Source organism: Clarias gariepinus, chromosome 13 (genome assembly GCF_024256425.1).
Source record: "Clarias gariepinus isolate MV-2021 ecotype Netherlands chromosome 13, CGAR_prim_01v2, whole genome shotgun sequence".
Lineage (NCBI taxonomy): Eukaryota > Metazoa > Chordata > Actinopteri > Siluriformes > Clariidae > Clarias > Clarias gariepinus.
This window is the reverse complement of record NC_071112.1, coordinates 25,720,946-25,741,207: the sequence shown is the minus strand read 5'-3', so window position 1 is coordinate 25,741,207 and position 20,262 is coordinate 25,720,946. Positions and strand designations below refer to the sequence as shown.

General features: G+C 38.5%; 3 protein-coding genes across 4 annotated transcripts; 1 reads left to right on the top strand and 2 right to left on the bottom strand.

The window, feature by feature from the left end:
* Positions 1–1,157: 1,157 nt before the first annotated feature.
* On the bottom strand, positions 1,158–10,990 carry klhdc2 (kelch domain containing 2). The gene is made up of 14 exons (XM_053510306.1): positions 10,881–10,990; positions 10,227–10,442; positions 10,064–10,143; positions 9,860–9,977; positions 5,783–5,895; positions 4,309–4,390; positions 4,146–4,229; positions 3,910–3,990; positions 3,771–3,829; positions 3,573–3,682; positions 3,418–3,490; positions 3,219–3,306; positions 2,415–2,467; positions 1,158–2,327 (listed from the first exon to the last, which is right to left on the bottom strand). The coding sequence occupies exons 2-14, from the start codon at positions 10,434–10,436 to the stop codon at positions 2,204–2,206; spliced, it is 1,275 nt and encodes a 424-aa protein (XP_053366281.1). The 5' UTR covers positions 10,437–10,442; positions 10,881–10,990; the 3' UTR covers positions 1,158–2,203.
* A 675-nt stretch (positions 10,991–11,665) lies between these two features.
* Positions 11,666–16,755, top strand: lrr1 (leucine rich repeat protein 1). 2 transcript variants are annotated; one of them, XM_053510287.1, is made up of 4 exons: positions 11,666–11,856; positions 13,698–13,796; positions 14,150–14,877; positions 16,078–16,755. In XM_053510287.1, exons 1-4 carry the CDS (start codon positions 11,674–11,676, stop codon positions 16,331–16,333), a joined length of 1,266 nt encoding a protein of 421 aa, XP_053366262.1. In that variant the 5' UTR covers positions 11,666–11,673; the 3' UTR covers positions 16,334–16,755. The 2 variants fall into 2 exon arrangements, with proteins under 2 accessions (XP_053366262.1, XP_053366261.1); XM_053510286.1 differs by lacking the exon at positions 11,666–11,856 and having other exon boundaries at positions 11,864–13,796; positions 16,078–16,753.
* A 193-nt stretch (positions 16,756–16,948) lies between these two features.
* dnaaf2 (dynein axonemal assembly factor 2) lies at positions 16,949–20,256 on the bottom strand. The gene is made up of 3 exons (XM_053510285.1): positions 20,123–20,256; positions 18,479–19,979; positions 16,949–18,163 (listed from the first exon to the last, which is right to left on the bottom strand). Exons 2-3 carry the CDS (start codon positions 19,931–19,933, stop codon positions 17,606–17,608), a joined length of 2,013 nt encoding a protein of 670 aa, XP_053366260.1. The 5' UTR covers positions 19,934–19,979; positions 20,123–20,256; the 3' UTR covers positions 16,949–17,605.
* Positions 20,257–20,262: the final 6 nt, after the last annotated feature.

The following is a 20,262-nucleotide window of genomic DNA, read 5'->3' as shown; positions in this document are numbered from 1 at the left end:
CAATTAGTTTCACTTACCAGTGGTAGCCACACAGTTGTTTAGTCTTAATCCTGTAAGAACATTGTTTCTGGAAATGCTCTAAAATTCACTATTTAAAAAACATGCCATATATATACAGTGCATCACTTTTTCCATTTTATGTCACAGCCTTATTCTAAAATGTGTTCAATTATTATTTTTTTGAATTCTACACACAACACCCTATAATGACAACATGAAAAAAGTTTACTTGAGATTTTTGCAAATTTATAAATTATTTATTTTTTTGAGAAAGCACATGTACATAAGTATTCACAGCCTTTGCAAAATTGAGCTCAGGCGCATCCTGTTTCCCCTGATTATCCGTGAGAGGTTTCTGCAGCTTAATTGGAGTCCACCTGTGGTAAATTTAGTTGATTGGACATGATTTGAAAAGGCACACACATGTCTATATAAAAAGGTCCCACAGTTAAGAGTTTACGTATATATATATATATAATGCAATGTCAACAAGTATTTCCGTGATCCCTAGTCCTTGTCATTCATGATTCTGGACTTTTTGAGTCAAAAAAATAGTTAAAAAGCATAAGTGGGAAAATTTTATGCCAAAATTGTTTTGGTTATTCTTAGAATTTTGTATGATTTTAAAAAAACATTGTACATCCCTTTATCACAGTTTTGTTACAATTAATAAGATGGGAGTTCTAGGCTTTGCGTTTTTATAGTAAGTATATTTGCGTTTTATATATGTAACTAACTAGCAAATTCAGACAAAAAAGGTAAAAGGGAAGTTTGTGTGCTCATAAAACCTTTATTGCAAAGATTGTTGATCATGAAAAACGTTAAATACGAAAAGTTACAGTTACTATGCATTGTCAGCCTTCTTCACTACCAGTTTAATTTTCACTTCAGTAGTTGATGAAAGCACCTTATTATATTACAGTGATGCACCACATACCGTAACATCTGTTTGGGCATCAACCATCCACATGTAGGTCCATGCTCCCTTAAGGTCATAAAGTTCATAAATCCTGATCAGAAGATGGAGGTAGCAGACATACTCAGACATAGCAAACATAACTTTTCACACAAGAGTATCTCATGTCTCTTAAGTGTTGTATTATTCTGTATAATTTCCTTTTGAAAATATTACCGTGAAGTGCATAATGGCTCTCAAATGCAGAAAAATTATATTTATTTATTCGTCACAACCATACACTGTATGACATGCAGTGAAACGCAAACACAACTGTTCGTGACCTAAAAAGAAAATAAGAAAAAAATAGTGCTAGTGACAGTTCAAAGCTTCTAAGTTTTGAAAATACCTTTTCCAGAATAAGTAAAAGTAGCATTTTAGATTGTGCAAGTGAAAAATGTTCTTATCCTTTCAAGTAGATGCACAACAAGACAGAGACAAAATTTATGCTCATGCACTTTAACTTCTTGTGTACAGTGTATAGAAAGTTCTGTTCATCTCTTGACCGGTATTTCTATAACAAAAAAATGAAAGTAAATGAAAGACTCGACATGCACTATGCCAATGCTTTGCTGCTTAAATAAAAAGTGACAAACCCACACACCCTATATAATCAAAGGCCCCAGATGAATGACATGAAAGGAATGATTTTTGCCTCAGGAAAAACAACAGACAAAAAAAAAACAAACATACAGTTATGTAAAATAAAAAATAAAAAAATGTAGGCCTTATGCTTTATGTACAAGTTTTTAATGGATGCCAATAATGGATAATTATATCAGTCTTGAGTCTTTATCCATCATACAGATAAAACATTTTCCTTAAATATCATTTGTACTGTATATAATACCGATAACCTAAAAAAATAGTTGAAGGCCTGATTATTATTAATAATAATAAATTAATATCCTTTTTGTTTGCTTGTTTAGTGGATAGAGAGACGATGGTAAAAAACTAATTGACAGGAAATTAATGCTCAGGAGTGAAATCACAGCTTTTTATATGCCAACGTCACTCAAACACGTAAAAATCATACATTTTTATTTACAATGTACAGATTTTACCAAACAATTAACATACAAGCTTTGATTTTGGACTAGAAGGGGCCTTTAATCTTCACAGCATTAGCATCTTGGTCACAGCAGACTTGGCAAACAAGCCTCCTTGTGTTTAAGCACAGGAGCACTAGAGTTATGCCCCAGATTCCCATTATTGCTCTTAGCTTATGAAATTTGCATACACATGGTTCTAGAACCCTCCATCAGTAGGTGAACCAAATCTCCCTTGAAGGTTGTGTAGGAGATGTTTGGGCAAGCACTCAAACATACTCTCAAGCCGATGTCTGTGCTGCACGACCACCTCTTTGCAGCACCTATGCATAAAAACACACGAAACAACATCTCTGGTGACTGATTAGCCATTTGACTGCATTGTGTAAGAGCTTGTGCTAAACACTCACCTGAGCAGAGACTTTGGCTGGACTGTGAAAATTAGTAGCTCATTGCTATGGGACTGAAACAAAAACAAAATTTACCACGACTGAGAATAAATGTGTGAACTAGAGGGGGAAAAAAAGCAAATCAGGTGTTCAAAACAGTTTCTGGCTTTAAAGCAATAACCCAAAAGTGCATCCGTAATTAGATAAAAGCAAGAATTGGTCTTCCTCTAGACCTCCAGTCTGGCAGTTCCAACCTCAACATCCTTCTACTGATATATTCACAATCTCCAAACCACCTCAATCTGGCCTCTCTGACTTGATCTCCAAAACATCTAACATGGGTTGTCCCTCTGACTGACTCATTCATAATACTTTCTGTCCTTGTCACTTGCCACCTCAACATTTTCATCTCTGCCTCCTCATGAAGATGCAATTAGATAGAAGCGAGAATGGCAGAGTAAATGTTGTAGTATGAAAGTATTGGTTTGTTTATGATTTGTACACAATCGTTATCCCACATAATTTCTATTATGTCCCAAGCTTTTAATTAATATAGACATCATAATTATGATAAAATCCAATGTAAATATTGCAAAAAAATACTGAAGAGACGCATGCCATTTCAAAATCTTTTAGCAACACAAAATGGATGTCTGTTTCCCCTTTCATGGTTATTTTAGAACTGATCGTCAGTTTAATCTTTAACCCTACTGCCATTTTAATCTGATGAAAAAAAAAACCTTGCATGTAACCAACACTGTTAGCTGAAGCAAAATACAGCTTGTTTTTCACAAATAACCCTTAAACATGCATATCTATACTTACTGCTTGCTGATGTAAGAGAAGATCATTAGCGCAGCCCCCAAACACAAAGACTTCTCCATCTGGACCTAGGCATGCTGTGTGCCAAAGTCTTCCCCAAGATATGAAAACAAACACACGTTAAAGGAATGTAATATGACCAGCATTTTTTTATGTTTTTAAATAAAATTTATTGTCTTAAATAAATTAAAGGGATCCACACCTCGGACTTTTTTTGTGGTTGTGCATAACCTGCTTCCACTCATTTGTGGTCACGCAGTACAGCCAGGCATCACCTATATGAGACGAGCCCTAGAATAAACCACTATGAAATACACCACAGCTTGGTATCTGGAGTCAGTGTCTTTTATTACTCACTTAGCGTTTCTCGATTAGTAGTGAAGCCACCAAACAGGAAGATGTGATCTGATGACATGGGTATGAAAGAGTGCCATGAGCGGCCAACTGGACCATGCTGGGGTACCGACCTAAAATAAGTGCACATTACATTTGCCTCACAAATGAACATGACCAACCTTAATTTACTATATGTGCCAGATTTACATGGCAGCTCACATTTCTGTCCATTCCCAGGTGTCCAGGTTAATATAGTACAAGTCATTTAGCCGATGATCCTGTTGAGAAACAGATTTTACTAAGGCAAAGATTAATTAAAAAAATAATTCTTTAGAAATTTCACTTTTTAGATACCCACCATATATCGGCCTCCAAAAACATAACCTCTGTTTCCCATAGTTGCACAAGCATGAGCTGCGCGTGGCGTTGGAGCATTTCCCTGTGATGCATACAAATAAATCAGAGTCTAGTTATGATTATGATTAATAAACATTGCTTCGAAACACATCAAGAAAAGGAGATTTATTATTGGATTCATCCTTCAAACAATTAAAACTCTCATTTTAAGGTCATACAGAAATAAATGCTTACTACCTTTGTAATGGGTTGACTCCAAGCTGAAGTTTCAAGGTTAAGAATGTGGATATGATTGTTCCAGCCACGTGCTTGGTGATTACCCTGCAAAAGCATGACATTCAAAGGCTGCTACTAGTCCTCCTTTTTTAAGTAACATTTAAAAAAAATGTTAATTGCCTACCAGAAGAGAATTTTCATCTAATTCAAAGGTTCCTCGATGGTCTGCTTCTGCCTCATATCCATAGCCCCCAAAATATACCAGCCTGTGATTAAAAGGAACCGATCAAATAGAATCAAGCTATTACTACTTTATATACACTCACCTAAAGGATTATTAGGAACACCATACTAATACGGTGTTTGACCCCCTTTTGCCTTCAGAACTGCCTTAATTCTTAATTCTGGCCTTTCTGACTGATCTCCAAAACATCTAACATGGGTTGTTCCTCTGATGGACTCATCCTATCCATCCCTGTCACTTCCAAAGAAAACCTCAACACCTTCATCTCTGCCTCCTGTCTTTTCTTCAGTGCCCCCGTCTCCAAACCGTAGAGCATCGCTGGTCTCATCAATTAACATCAACTATTATACTGAACTGCCTGCCACCTAACACACAGTATGACTGCAGATCAATTCCTGCTCTCTGTTTCACCCAGATGAGGATGGGTTCCCCTCAAGGTTTCTTCCTATTGCCATCTCAGGGAGTTTTTCCACATTTACAATATACACAAACTTAAATAATTCTTTTGATTGTGTAAAGCTGCTTTGCAACAATAACGAATGTTAAAAGTGCTATACAAATAAAATTTTATTGAATTAAACCTCTGTCCTGAAAACTTTGGTTCCACTCTCGCTAATACTCTTTTGTCACATAACACATCTGGCACTTTTCTCCACCTGTTCCAACCTGCCTATACAGTACACACATCTCTTTGTCTATACACCACATTCTCCCTTGCTCTGGACTGTTGACCCTAAGTACTTAAACTTCTGCACCCTCTTTACCTCTGCTCTCTGTAGTTTCACTGTTCCACTTGGAACCCTCTCATTCACACACATGTATTCTGTCTTTTCCCAACCTTCATTCCTTTCCTTTTCAGAGCGTACCTCCACCTCTCTAGATTTTCTTCCACCTGTTGCTTGCTTTTGCTACAAAGCACAATGTCATCTGAAAACATCATAGTCCATGGAGTCTAACCTCATCTGTCATCCTGTCCATCACCAGAGCAAACAAGAAGGGGCTCAGAGCCACATCAATGTCTTACAGCTCTCATACATGTCCTGCATCACTCTAATATATTTCTCTGCCATTCCAGACGTCCATAATTCCACAGCTTATCTCTCTGCACGCCGTCATATGCTTCCTCAAAAACTTTATTATATAATACCTGAATTTGGGGCCAATCTAGGAGCTTTTATTTGGTTTGTTGGGCCAGCAACATATAGCATCAAACAGGTACAATAGTCTCCCAACTTAATTTTGTTCTAGGCTTTGCTATTATTAAATTCCCGCTTATTATTCATTAACCCACCTGACCTGAACACCACAGAAAATCAATGTACAGCCCAATCATGATTTATGGTCATTAGCTGCTGCTGTTCATTGATTATGCCATTTCATTTAATCACTATGTAGAATTATGATAAATCCTAACCTGTTTGTGTATACCCAGCAGCCTAGCTTGTCTTTACTTGTGGGGGGCAAACCCTTAAGGTCCTTCATCCTCCCCCACTGGAAGTCAGAGGCCCTCAGAGGCAGACGATAAACCTGTACCAGTGGTAGAAAATAATTAAACACCATCAGCAGCATCAAAAAAGCAGAAATATGCTGCATGTGATACACAGATACTACAAACACAACCATCTAATTGTATTTTGCCTGACTTAATTTCTGTCATTAGTTGGGTAATATGGGACTGGGGTGAATAAATGCTATTCAATGCTAAATTGAAAAGAATTTTTAGTAAATATTAGATTGTGCTGCAGTGTACTTCAAATATGGAGATAGATCTTATTCCCAGATATTCATAGCTGTGCCTCAAATTTAATCTCTGCCTTGTCTTATATTTTCTACCCCCCAGGCATGTTTCTTTATTATAAGACCCATTTATATTCGAACTCTTGCTCATGCTGTCATGTGAGGGTATAACCTACTATGAGGAAAGCTCTATCCTATCTCCCAAAACCCCCCAAAAAGAGCAGCTGTGACTCTTGACTCTCAGCAGACAGAGGAGTTTGCACTGCCAGTTTTCTCTCTGAAATGACAAACCAAGTTTTTTGTCTATTCCTTTTTAAAAGAAACAAAAAGAAAGCCTGGTGTGATGGTTATTTTATAGTACATCTTTAAAAAGGAGAGACCCACTAACTGGTTTGCTGACCATGATATTACAGTGCTTGATTGGCCAGCCAGACCGACTTGAATCCCAAAAGAAAATCTATGGGGTATTGTCAAGAGAAAAATAAACACCTGACCCAACAATAGACAGGCTGGAGGCAGCCATCAAAGCAATCTCGTCTTTGATAACCAGCCACTTCAGTACCACAGGCCAAATGTCTCCATGCCATGCTGCATTGATGCACTAATTTGTGCTAAAGCACCCACGACTTACAAATGAGCAATTTCTTTAAAATTTTCAACAATTTCTCAATTGTAAAGCTTTTGATTGATCTTTGGAAATATTCCAATATTTTAAGATATGAATTTTTCAAGAACTATTAGCCATAATCATTCAAATAAAAAAAAAAATTAAAAAATGCTTGATATATTTCAATATACAGTACATGTAATGAATCTAGAGAGATTCGCTTTTTAAATTCCTTTACAAAACAAAATTGTTTTTACGATATTCTAATTTTCCAAGATGCACTGTATATAGCTACCATGACATTAATGAAAACAAGAACTTATCTCTGTGTGGGATTTTTTTCTATTTTCACTGTTATGTAAGACATCTTTTAATCTATTTATTATTAGAATTATATGTGAAAAAAATGCCATTCAAGTGCCTGTAAATGAACTGTTATAGGATTGATAATATATTTAAAGAATAGTTGTGGGAAAGCAGGGTCCAAGTTAGACGCAAGCCATCAGCATGGTCTGTCTATTAAAATACAGGACAGTCAATGAACACACAGAGAGATGTAGATAATAGATAGTTGCTCTGCATTGACATTAATGAGACTGAAAATTTAGACTGTGATACAAAGGATAAGGTTGACTACAAAAGTGAAAATGAAACAAAAGGGGGTATCAAAGTTTTGAGATTCGCGTGCCACAGATCCAGTCGTTTTCATCATAAGTCCTCTCTCAAACACCTTAAAATCTGGCAGTATAATTCGATATTGGCGATCTGGGGACGAATTCTCAATGCACAATGCCGTGAATGTTGATAAAGACGATAAGCATGTACTTGGTCGAGCTGCAGAGCCGCCTCGCCTTTTTTAGGTCATGGAAGGGCTCTTCCACTGTGAAGACTGTTGCTTCTCTCAGGGTCGTACCCATATACACCAGTTTCATAATAAGCCTATACAGTACTTGATCAAAATAGCACCAGTTGCACAACTGCCGATGTACACATGACCATGTCTTTTGGCACACTGACTTATGAAGGTCAGTGCTCCCTGTGACTGTGCGTTCAGCCTTGTACTCCCATCTGTTGACGAGTTACAAAACTAGTCTCCAAACTTTTTGATACCACCTCGTATATCACATATAATTTACAGTTCTCAGTCCAAAGCAGTCCAGATTAATAAAGTTGAGCAATGTGTGCAGGATATAAGAAATTGGATGCTAATTAACCCAGATAAGACAGAAGTTCTAGTCATAGGACCGCATATAGCTAGAAGTAAAATTCTAGATCACTCTGTAACTTTAGATGGCCTTTCTGTTCCATCAAGTGCAACAGTGAAAGACCTTGGTGTGATTATAGATTCCAGTCCTTCATTTGAAGCTCATGTAGATAATATTACCAGAATAGCATTCTTTCACCTCAGAAATATTGCCAAGATAAGAAATATATTGTCGCTAAACGATGCAGAAAAACTAGTTCATGCTTTTATCAACTCTAGGTTGGACTATTGTAATGCCTTACTGTCTGGTTGTTCAACTAGGTGCATAAACAAGCTTCAGCTAGTCCAAAATGCAGCAGCAAGAGTCCTCACTAGAACCAGAAGATACGAGCACATCACACCTATCTTATCTTTACTTCATTGGCTCCCTGTGAAATTTCGCATTGATTTGAAAAATACTACTTTTGACATATAAAGCCGCAGTCACGCCGCAGTATCTGAGTGAGTTGTTAGTGTCTTACGATCCGCGACGCCTACTTCGATCAAAGGATGCAGGCTGCTTGTCAGTACTACGTATTATGAAAACTACAGCTGGGGGCAGAGCTTTTTCTTACACAGCCCCAAGATCATGGAATAGTCTTCCAAATAGTGTTCGGGACTCAGACACAGTCTCAGTGTTTAAGTCTAGGCTAAAAACCTATTTATTTAATCAAGCATTTTTATAAATAGATTTGCCATAGGTAAAGAAGCAGATCTGGGGGACTCATGGACGTAGAGTATTATGGTGAACTGGTATGTTTAGATGCTGTCTTCCTCACTCTCATTGATCACTCAGGTTTGTTGACGGTGAGGTGATTGTTTGCTTTACATCTCAGGGAGCCCTCATGTCTGTGTTTCCTTCTGGCTCTCCCTTTTTAGTTATGCTGTCATAGTTAGTCCTGCCGGAGTCTCTGCTTGCACTCTACACTAAATATACATTCACATTATACATTATGTGACTGTGACCATACCTAACTGTTATCTCTTCTCTTCTGCTCTCTCTCCCCCTCTCTCTCCTTCCCTCTCTCTGTCGAGCTACACATGTTGTTCCTGAGCTGCCTGTGATTCAGACTCCCTCTGCCCTTCGGACCTGACTGACCCATCCTGGTGCCCCGCTTGTGGTTTGAGATCTTGTCACATGGATGCCCCGTGTGTCTCTTGGGATGCGTCTCGTGTCTGGGGATGGTTCTCGCTACCTAGAAGATGGTTCTGGCCTCGACTGGTGTTGGCAGCTGTTTCTCTGAGGACTTGACAGTTCGATAGTTCATACAAGTCTACCTGAGTTTTTAATAACTAACTGGACTCCATATTAACATCAATTAACATCAACTGTGATGCTGAACTGCCTGCCACCTAACACACAGTATGACTGCAGATCAATTCCTGCTCTCTGTTTCACCCAGATGAGGATGGGTTCCCTGTTGAGTCTGGTTCCTCTCAAGGTTTCTTCCTATTGCCATCTCAGGGAGTTTTCCTTGCCACTGTCGCCCTCGACTTGCTCATCAAGGACTATCTGACCATTTTGATTCATACACGTTCACATTCCATACAAACTTAAATAATTCTTTTGATTGTGTAAAGCTGCTTTGGGACAATGCCAATTGTTAAAAGCGCTATACAAATAAAATTGAATTGAATTAAATGCGGCTAAGAAAAATTAAACACCTTTTAATTTGAGAATTTTCCTGTGCTGTGTTACAATTATTCAAATTATACCTTACAACAGGTTTTTTTGCCAATCTACAATACAATAAAACACCAAACCTATAGATTGAGACTTAAGTCATGCTGTTCATCGCTGACCTGATATGCACAAATATGATGTTAACATATACCTAGCTATTCCTGTGGACAATCTTTCAGCCATATGGGACATGCTGCAGCCTTTGGAGAGATAACCTTACCAAATTAGTATTTCCTCTAGCATGATGACCTCCAAAGAGATACAGAATGCCTTCCACACACACACCACAGCTGCCCGACATTGGGTCAGGGACATCTCCTCTAGACACCTGCATTTTCCTGGAAATATATTTGTGATAAAATGAATCAAAAATGACATTAAAGTTTATCAATTACGTACAAGCATTTAGTTAATAAAAATGTACCATCTTCCAGTTTCCATGTTGTATATCCAGATTTCATTCTGTGGCAAGTACAAGTCAAATATCTCGGGGGCTTCAGCATTCTGATTAATTGAAAAATAGATAGGTTTGTCTTTATTTTCAGAAATGATTGCAAACTTTATATTTTACTGGCATATCAGCTTACCTTATATCCTCCCCAGACATATATACAGTTTTCGTCAACCACTGCAATGTGACCACTGCGTTCTGCTGGAGTGTCTAAGATGGACTCCAGATTATCACCATCGCCCTCAGACTGGTCCAGCTCTCCCTGCTCATGCCACCCAAAATCCCTCTCTTCATCCAGCTCTTCTGGGAACTCCTGGAGATTGCCGTCGTCATCATCGTCTGCCATCCTTACCTAGTTATAGGAACAGGCAAGGAATATGGTGTTGTTTTTATTTCCCTATTTTACTGCTAAGGCCACAGGTTCAGAGAGTACCATCTCTGCTGCACATTTTACTTTTCCATGCACCAAGACACACAACCACTTTAAGGATTTGCTGACAGGTTGAATCGTGTTTTAGAGCAGGGAAATATGCACAGGGCAGGACAGGACAGGACAGGGGCTACTCCATGACCTGTTCACAACTGCTTTTATTAATGTCATTAGAATTTAGACTTTAGAATCTTCTATTATTATGTTTAAATAAAATGTTAAAGTAGGTCCTTCGAGTAAATATTTACATCATAGCAATTTAAATTTCTCGAATGAAACACGTAAACAATGCAGAAACAACCGAACGTAAATAAAATAATAATAATTAAAAAAAACAAGTACTGCAGAGCTAGAGATCACCTGTGGGTTAGCAGTGTGCAGGTCGTACACAGGCTGAGATCAAAGACACGATTAACGCGGAGATACTCACGCGCATGAAAGAACCCGTTTTACACTTTAAGTTACTTCCGGATTTAACAGGAAGTGACTTCAGACAACACTGGGCCGCCATAATGATAGGGTCAACTTGAAAAAAGCGGACACTAACGTACTAGACAGTATGCCAAGAACCCGCTGCTGTACTGTTTCTCCCCGTACTGTTAAGTACGCTAGTGTCGTAGTATAGTAGACGTAGCGAGGCGGTTGTAAACAGCTCTGCGCGGGAGAAGTTCCCTCTCAAACAGCGAGTTTAATCTCAGGGTGATTGCGTTAGAGAACAAAACTAAACCCGTCAGACTTAAAACATGACATCTAAGGACTGACATGCTGCATTAGCAGTGTGGGTTTAAAATACTGCCTGGTTTCGTGGCCCTGTGAGCTAGCATAGGCTAACCCTTTCTATAGCTAAACTTTTAATACTTTCAATATTAGAGACCGAATACTATGTTCTGGTTTTATTTTTAGCTATAATTGTTGTGCTGTTTTAATCGCCTAATAGTGGGACATGTGTTGTGTGAGTAATTTCTGCGATTTCCCATGCTGGTAAACTTTTCTTCACATCACTTTTTTAACATTACGATTTAACTGGTAAGTAGTAACGTTTAGCGTTAGCCAGTAGGTTAGCTAGCTAGTCAAGTCTTTAGTATTCGCGCTGTTCCGTCCTGCGGGTGGAGCTCGGCGCGTGCGGCGGTAGGTGTTGCCCTGCTGCGCCGCGATGAAGTTGCAGTGCGATGTTGAAGTGGTGAATCGGATGCTGCCGACATTCGGCGTCAAAAGCAAAGGCAGAGGGTCCAGGGCTGTGCTGTCTATCGGGAAACACGTGGATAAAAGTACACAGCGGACTAACGTCTATTTACTGATCTGCACAGTAAAAGACAGAGCTGGAACCAAGTACAAGGTAAGTGTTTTAATGGTAGGTGGGTTAGGGTTATGGACCATTACTGAACCATCAGTATCAGAACAGTGTGTTTGACCTGCACAACCTGACAAATCACCAAGTAATTCAAGTTTACAATTTATTGTCATATGCACAGTAAAGAAACTTGTTCCCCCCTGTACAGTGAGATTCTTTCTTTGCTGCCCCCCTAATGAATGCCGCAAAAAAATCTAGAAAATAAGCATAAAAATAGTCATAGAAATGACTAAATATGGGTATACATAAGAATAGGTGTGTATAAACATAGAATTAAGGCAGAATATGAAAAATATGCAAAAGTATGAAATGAATATCAAAATATAAACACTGTAAAAACAGACGAAGTGTGCAAGTTATGCAAGTGTGTTATAATGTGTGTGTTACACAATATTATTATCATCACACGAGAGAGTACTGTTGTGCTTTTCACAGCACATAGCCTACAGTGGGATATTGCTTTTATACAACAGTCCCCCAAAACCTCATTAGATTATGATGCATTTGTTTATTTATTTGATATTTTGCTCTGCCAACACATGCAGTGCCTTGCAAAAGTATTCATACCCCTTGAACTTCTCCACATTTTGTCATGTTACATCTACAAACGTAAATTAACTTTTATTAGGATTTTATGTGATGGACCAGCACAAAGCAGCACATTCTGAAGTGGAAGGAAAATTGTAAAATGTTTTTAAAAATTTATAAAATAACTATCTGAAAAGCGTGGCGTGCATTGGTGTTCAGCCCCACTGAGTCAATACTTTGTAGAAACTTTCAATGCAATTACATCGGTAATGTACTGTATGTCTCTACCAGCTTTGCACATCCAGAGAGAAATTTTTGCCCATTCCTCTTTGCTAAATAGCGCAGTCTTGGTCTGATTGGATGGAGAACGTCTGCAAACTGCAATTTTCAAGCTTTGCCACAGATTCTCAATTCGATTTAGGTCTTTACTTTCACTCTGCCATTTTAACGCTTGAATATGCTTTGATCTAAACCTTTTCATTCTATCTCTGGCTGTATGTTTAGGGTCATTATTTTGCTGGATAGTGAAACAGTCTCAGACTTAGTCTCAAAACTTTTGCAGACTAATAGGTTTTCTTCCAAGGTTGCTCTGTATTTGGCTCTGTCCATCTTCCCAACCACTCTCACCACCTTCCCTGTTCCTGCTGAAGGAAAGTATGCCCATAACATGTTGCTGAAACCACTATGTTTCATGGTGGGGGTGGTGTATTCTTATAGTTTTCTTTCACGACTAATCATTGTCCTGTTGACAGATTCACCCACCCAAATTGTGGAAAAGTTTAAGAAAGATGAACACTTCCCCCTCTTTCCAGTACTGCGGAGGGTTGTAATATCGTTTAACATGCTGTTATGCTCTGTTATCACCACTTGTTGATTGCCTCTCATTCAATCAGATTACAGAAGTAAATCCTGTATAATACTGAATAATACACTTGGGGCCATGTTGTTTATCAACAATGAGGTGGTATGACTGAACAAATTGGCTATGTGCACCTGACTGCTAGCATGGATAAAGTATGAGCTGCCTGCAGCAAAACAACCTGTCAGTGTTACTGGAAGACTATAGGGTATGACATCATTCCGTTAAATTCACCATGTTGGATGCTATGTATTTTTTGTTTTGCTGTTGGCACCTCATACTGTACTTCTTCCATGCTATCAGTCAGGTGCACATAGCAAAATTGTTCAGTCTTCCGTTATCAATATTCATAATGCTTAATTCTGAATGGTCAGAAAGAGTTTATTTTATATACAAAATACTACTGACGCTTTGCCCATGTTGTTTTCTACACATAAAGCTTAAGGAGAACATAGAGAGGTTTTTTACATGCTTTGTAGAAGAGGGGAAAGCCACCGTACGACTTAAAGAACCCATGGTGGACATCTGCATGAGCAAGGTAATGCTGTTTTGTTTTTTTGTATTGTATGGGTAAAATGTTAAAATTTCTTATTTCTTTTTATCATTAAAAGAGTCTTCTCATTATACTGCACAGACATGGCTGGCCAGACATGTTGGGTACATGGTTTAGACGTTATTGTTCACTCTTCATATTTTTTAGTGGGAATGCAGGGCCAGGAAAGCATTCTCAATATTGTCACATTCCCATCATTGGCCTTTACTTTTGATTTACATTGTAGCCTGGATTAGTTTTATTACTCTCAGGTATTCATAATTAGTTTTAAGTTTCTGTGTCCACTGGAGATTCTTGTTATATGATGACCACACATTTTTGTTAATGCATCTTTTTAGGCGGATACTGCCAGCTTGAAAACCTTCCTTTCAGCTGCTCAACTTGCACACAGAGGAAACTGTAGAGACAGCTTTGCACTTTCCACACTAACCCCAGTTCGTGCCAGAGATGTGGAGAAACCCAAAAAGAAGCTCACCATCATGTCCAAGAAGGACTATCCACTCACATCTAGCTTCCCGTACTCGCTGGAGCAGCTGCAAGTGTCTTACTGCAAGCTGTCCAGGGTGGACATGCGCATGTTGTGTCTAAAATCACTGCGAACACTTGACCTCAGTAATAACCATATCAAGAAGCTCCCAGACACCATCGGGGATCTCCGCTTCCTGACAGAACTGATTCTTAACAACAACCGTTTGGAGAGCTTCAGTGAAGCACTGTGCCTCTCCAGTCTGCAGAAATCTTTGCAGCGTCTGGACCTGAGCCAAAACTGCATAAAGCTGCTGCCTGCTTGCTTTTGCAAGTTGTGTGAGCTTGTTACACTTAAAATGGATGACAATGAGCTGGTAAGGCTGCCCTTCCACATTGGCCGGCTCACCAAAATGCGTTTTCTGTCAGCGGCCCATAATAAGCTCACTGTGCTGCCTGGAGACTTCCGCAAGCTGTCTCTGGAGAACCTGGACCTGTTTGGGAACCCTTTTGTTCAACCTAATCCTTTTGATCACAGCATTCAGCTCACATTACCTCTCAGTCTCGAGGAGCTGGCTTCCAGAGCTGTGCTCAACTATAGGTAATTTTTATCTGAATTGCTTGTTTACAGATGATTAGTCCTGTTTTTGTTTAACTATAGAAAGTACACTGCATGACCAAAAAAAAGTTTTCATTAGAATTTAAATAAGCAAATATTTACAGTAAGATCCTTTGATTGGATAATTACTGCAGTGGGCAATTCCATGCAAAGGTTAACCGTACCATACCATATGTAAACACCATACTAATACACAGAAAAATACTACATCTGCTAGTATCGACTAAACCAAATACCTATTACTTAAACATTGGAAGTCTGATGCTGAGCATCATTTACTATTTCAAATATTTCTTCAAATATTTTGTAAAATCAACAATTCCAGCATGCCATGACTGTGTAAACTGACAAATTAGAATATCTTAAGCATAATTTTTTTTGGTAATTGAATTTAAGTAAAACTGTCATATTCTAGATTTAGTACATATAAAGTGAAATAATTAAAGCAAAAAATCCAGTCTCTCAATTTTGAAATTACTGGAAATGGGTTGTCCCACATGTGATTAAAACCTGGACGGTGATCTTCTTGGAAAAAATAATGGGGGGGTGGTCATTTAAGTGATCTTAGATCATGCCCATCACTTAAATGCTTGAATCACAGATTCACAGCTGTGTTTAATAGTGAAAGTAAAAGCATTTCCACAAACAATGTGATGAAAACTCATAGGTATGGGGCTAAACAGCTGTGTCGTTATATGAAAACTACTTATTGGTGAGGCCAATCAGAAAAAAAGGCTTCAGTTTGCGAGGGAGTATAAAAATTTTATTTTTAAGCAATAGTAAAGGGTCATGTGGTCTGAGCGGTTCACACAAGCAAGATCATTAAAGATCCAGTAAAGGTTTAGTTACATTTCTTTCCTTAAGATTTCAGTTTAATAAAAAACTGTGAGCTTGTTACCCTCAAACTGGATGACAATGAGCTGGTAAGACTCATTGTCAGTGTAAGACAAGTGTGTGGTGATTTAAATATGCAGCTTGCAGGATGGTTACCTGATAGCCATACACCTTCCGTAATTTGATTTGGTACATTATCTTCAGTTTAATTACAAAACTAAAAAAAAAATTTTAAACGTGGATTGGTTACATTTTGGCCATGGTGTAAATCCTGTGTAAAATAAAATTGTTGCTGAAATTTAAACCCTAATGCAAAGTGAACAAACATGTCTATTTTCTTTGCAACAGAATCCCTTATGGACCTCATCTCATTCCCTTTCACCTTTGTGGCAAAATGGAACTGGCAAAGGTGTGCAACTGCGGCTGTTCCTGTGTAAGCTCGCATATACAGACGGCTGTGAGCATGAACCTACACCAAGTCTCCCACACTGTGGTGCTTGTAGATAACATGGGAGGCACAGAGGCTCCTATTCAGTGCCATTTCTGCTCGCTCACATGCTACTGCCAGTTCCTGGACGGCTGTGCGCAGAGAGGCCTGAGCTGAGAAGAAGTTCTTCCTTCCATTCATGTGGACTCTAATAGTAGTTTTTATACTCGTATCAATCTCTGTAATAATCACCAGTCCTGTTGACTGTGGTGAACAGGACTTGCTCCCGTGATGCATGATATTGACAGTGTGATACTGACACTGATGTGGTGAAAGGTCAATTTTAACCCATCAAGAAACACCACATGGCATGAAGTACCTTGTGGTCACAATTTATTTATTTTTTATTTTAAATTTCCACTCTACAGATATAAAGTTGCAGCAAGGATTATTGTTCAGCATTATTGTTTGCTTGTGTTGAAGGAGGTTCAGCCAAATAAATATCCGGTAGTTTTACAGCCACGTTCAAGGTTGTATTATGGATTGGTCCATTATTTTGTGTATGACATGTTTTTTTTTTTGTGTATGTGTTTGTATTATCAAATAAATTAACATTTTTGAAAAAAGTAAATTTTGGAAGTATAAAAAAAACTCATTTAACATTTTGTTTTGTAAATTATTAGACTATTCAGCTAATGACATCTTGTTAATGCCCTTTGAGTGGAGAGTAGTTTAACAAAAAAAAATAAAACCTTGGCTCAAATATTAAAGAAATTAACCTTAATTAGATGAAGTCTTATTCATATAAACTTACAGCCGCCTAAAAGGCATTACTTAGTTTATTTTTGTATGCCTCATAAGTCATTTCCCAAAATGCAAAACGTTTAGAAAGGGCTGAAGAGTTAAGATCATTGCTTAAAGAAACCAGAAAAATCATAAAATCACCAACTATTATTAAAGGCTGGAGAGGAAACCTTCTTGCAAAAGAGCAGTGAATGAATAAATTGGGATATTTAATTAATTCATCTATTTCCACACTAGTTGCAGGGGGGCTTAGACCCTATCCAACCAAAGAAACTAATGTCAGAGCACAAGGCAGGGCATAAGCACAGACACACCCAATCATATTGTATGAATAATTTGGAAACACAATCATTCTACACTGCATGTCTTTGTACTGCAGGACTGCAACTCCCATAGCAAGAGAAACACACAAACACCACGTGAACAGACTTCGGCAAAATACAAATCCTCAGCCGCTGAGTTGCAAAAAAAACAGGAAAATTAAGTTTTGAATTTAGAAATGTCATTTATTTAATGATTGACAATATTACAAACTGATATTTTTATTTGGGTACCTATGCCAATCATGTGTTACTATAACATCACTAAAACCTATATAATAAAATAATAAAATACTTAAAGTTAAGCATGTTGTTGGTCATGTTGTTAGTCAAGCTCAAACCACAGAGAGTTTTGAAAGGAGAGGGCAACAGAAGTGGTCTGGTCAACAATAATGACCTCACTGCTATCTTCAGGATTTTTCTCTCTAAGGATAGCAGGAGTGGTCATAGTAATATTTGTTTTGGTCTGTTTGGAAGAATCAGCACTATCCATTTGCTCATTTAGTTGCATTAGGGTGGAACTGAGATTACTACAACTATTTTCTTCCTTAGACAATGCCTTAATCACTTGAACTTCACATGAATTATTTGTATTATCTTTGTCTAATGGAGAATTAAGTTGGGTTGGTCCATCACTGATGACCGGTACCTCAGTTTTTTCCATTAACCAGTTGGATGTGTTTGCAGGATTATTTCGAACATCCTGCAAAGTTTCGTCCACATGTGTTGCAGCCTGTTGTATTTGTGACTCCATTGCAGGAACCTCGAGTGGTGACCCATTTTCTGTTCCATCCATTAGAGAAAATTGTGTAAAATCTTCAAGCTTTACAGCAGGTGCCATGGCAGAATGTTGTACTGATTTAGTGCCTGAGGGAAGATTATCCTGTAAAAAAAAGAACAAAGTATGATTTAGAATATGACAGTCTTCATCTACAAAGAGCTGGGCAGCAATTTTTCATTCCAACCAAGCTAAACCACACCTGAGAATTGAGAAGTCCATGTTCATGGATGGAATCAAGTGTGGTTTCTCTTGTTTGGATAAAAAAAAGCTGTATCCACCCCAGTCCTCTGTGCATAACACTGGACATCCCCAATATACAGCATGATCACTTACAAAAAGGTGCATGTGTGCCCTAAATAGACATTTTATATAAATGTGTCTTTGGCTGAACATGGGTTAATAGCTAATATGTCTTACCTTGCCAGTCTCTTCATTAGCATGAAGCTTTACAGACATATTATGGGTACATATATGTGAACTGGGAAAGAAACCATGTTTTGGCATATTCATGGCATTTTCCGATGATCTGGATGTGTCAGTGTGGTTTATTTCAGGAGTTGGTGTTGCATCTGCCAAATGTAAAGGATTAGATTCGGATTCCAAAGAGGTAATTTTATCATTAGAGTGGAGATGTGTATCTTTTTCCTCTTCTTGTTCAGGCCTGTTTTCCTGAGGCTGTGCTTCAGAACATGTATCGGAGAAATTCTGTTGTTCTGTATGTTCTGTGACCAGTTCTGCATCATGCTGTGCTTCATCTGGTTTATCTGGACTCTTCATCAAATCTCTATCATCACTTTCAGACTGATTTCCCTCAATATAACCCACAGCAGGGTTTTTAGCTGGCTGTACAGCCAGAGTTATGACGAGCTCTTTTGTAGCTTTGTTGAATTTGGCTTCTCCTTTGTCACTATCCACAGGATAGGATAACTTTAGCTCCAATTTGTAGTTTGGCTTTCGAGACGCTAAAGTCAGATTTCTGTCAGTCACATTTAGGTCAATATCTGCTGCTGTTTTAAGAAGGGGTAAATCTATGGTTATGATAATCTCTTTTGGGCGTGGACTTGGAGCTGAGTCTCTGGAGCATCTGTAGTCCTGCAGATCAACAAATGATCTATATTTAACCATGTAGTGTGGTTGTATAGGCAGTGAAGAACTTTGTTTGACAGAACTTTGAGTAAGAGAAGGTAAGGAAAGTGCAGGATTTTCGATTGGCATAGTGTCTGGGTAAGCTCCATCATGCGAAGAGGATTCCTTGTTCCTGGGCTGACCTGGGATTGGTTTACGTATTACAGCTGGCTGAGGCACACCCTTGTATTGGATTTTTTTCAATAACTTATAGGCTTTCTCCAGTGTGACTTTAAAGGCGGTCTCGACCCCTTGAGTAGCAGTTCTGTTCACAAGCTTCATGAATCTTGTGTTCTTGCCTGCCATGTAGAGTGTGTCTGGATGAAAAACAACATCATATATCATACACTTATTGCCCCTGCTGTCTCTATCAGGCCTGCCAGGTGTTAGACTGTATGGCAGTGACCAGCACTGTCCAACCTGGCCCTGTTCATTCGCTCTGGCTTCACATGTAGGCTTGTTGATTAGATTATTCGAGCAGATGTTGATAAAACACTTCTCTTTTCCATTCACACTGGTCTTCAGCACATGATGGGGACTGGGGTGGATAAATTTGACCTCCATGCCCCTCTCCTGCTCCAGCTGTGTGATTTCCTCCTCATACTTCTTCTTGTTCTCAGGGTTTGATATTTCCTCTGCGTATTCATGGAGCAGCTCACGAAACTTCTCGTTCTTCATGGCTTTAGTGAAATGGTTTATTTCATCTGGTGTCATGTTAAGTTCTTCTAGTTTGTTCTCAAAATCCATGATGAATTAATCGCACAGAAATTGCTAGGCCGGATTTCTGCAGCGACTGTAAAAACAAAAAAAAAAACCTCACGTCAAAAAAAAGAAGAAAGTTATATTGTATAGATATGTAAGGTATATCGTTATGGTGTAAAAAACAATCAGAAAGCACAATAAACAATCACCGTAAAGTTTATGGACTAAACATACAGGTTGATAACGAAGATTCTGCTGCACGCGCTTTCCCGTTCAGGTCGGCGGCTCTGTGTCTACGTTGCCATGGAAACCTGTTCTCGTTTCCTTTTGGGTAAACCGGAAGTTTCGCGTTTAAAAGCGTGTCTGTGCTCGCT

What these genes read in the sequence shown, in the direction of transcription:
- klhdc2 (XM_053510306.1), bottom strand. Translation starts at nt 10,436, where the DNA reads ATGGCAGACGATGATGACGACGGCAATCTCCAGGAGTTCCCAGAAGAG. An exon ending in TAGATGAAAATTCTCTTCTG is followed by an intron (nt 4,230 to 4,308) that starts GTAGGCAATTAA and finishes ATGCTTTTGCAG; the next exon opens with GGTAATCACCAAGCACGTGG. An exon ending in TACTAATCGAGAAACGCTAA is followed by an intron (nt 3,491 to 3,572) that starts GTGAGTAATAAA and finishes CGTCTCATATAG; the next exon opens with GTGATGCCTGGCTGTACTGC.
- lrr1 (XM_053510286.1), top strand. Translation starts at nt 13,494, where the DNA reads ATGTTGGATGCTATGTATTTTTTGTTTTGCTGTTGGCACCTCATACTG. An exon ending in TGGACATCTGCATGAGCAAG is followed by an intron (nt 13,797 to 14,149) that starts GTAATGCTGTTT and finishes GCATCTTTTTAG; the next exon opens with GCGGATACTGCCAGCTTGAA. An exon ending in AGAGCTGTGCTCAACTATAG is followed by an intron (nt 14,878 to 16,077) that starts GTAATTTTTATC and finishes TCTTTGCAACAG; the next exon opens with AATCCCTTATGGACCTCATC.
- dnaaf2 (XM_053510285.1), bottom strand. Translation starts at nt 19,933, where the DNA reads ATGGATTTTGAGAACAAACTAGAAGAACTTAACATGACACCAGATGAA. An exon ending in CTAATGAAGAGACTGGCAAG is followed by an intron (nt 18,164 to 18,478) that starts GTAAGACATATT and finishes TTTTTTTTACAG; the next exon opens with GATAATCTTCCCTCAGGCAC.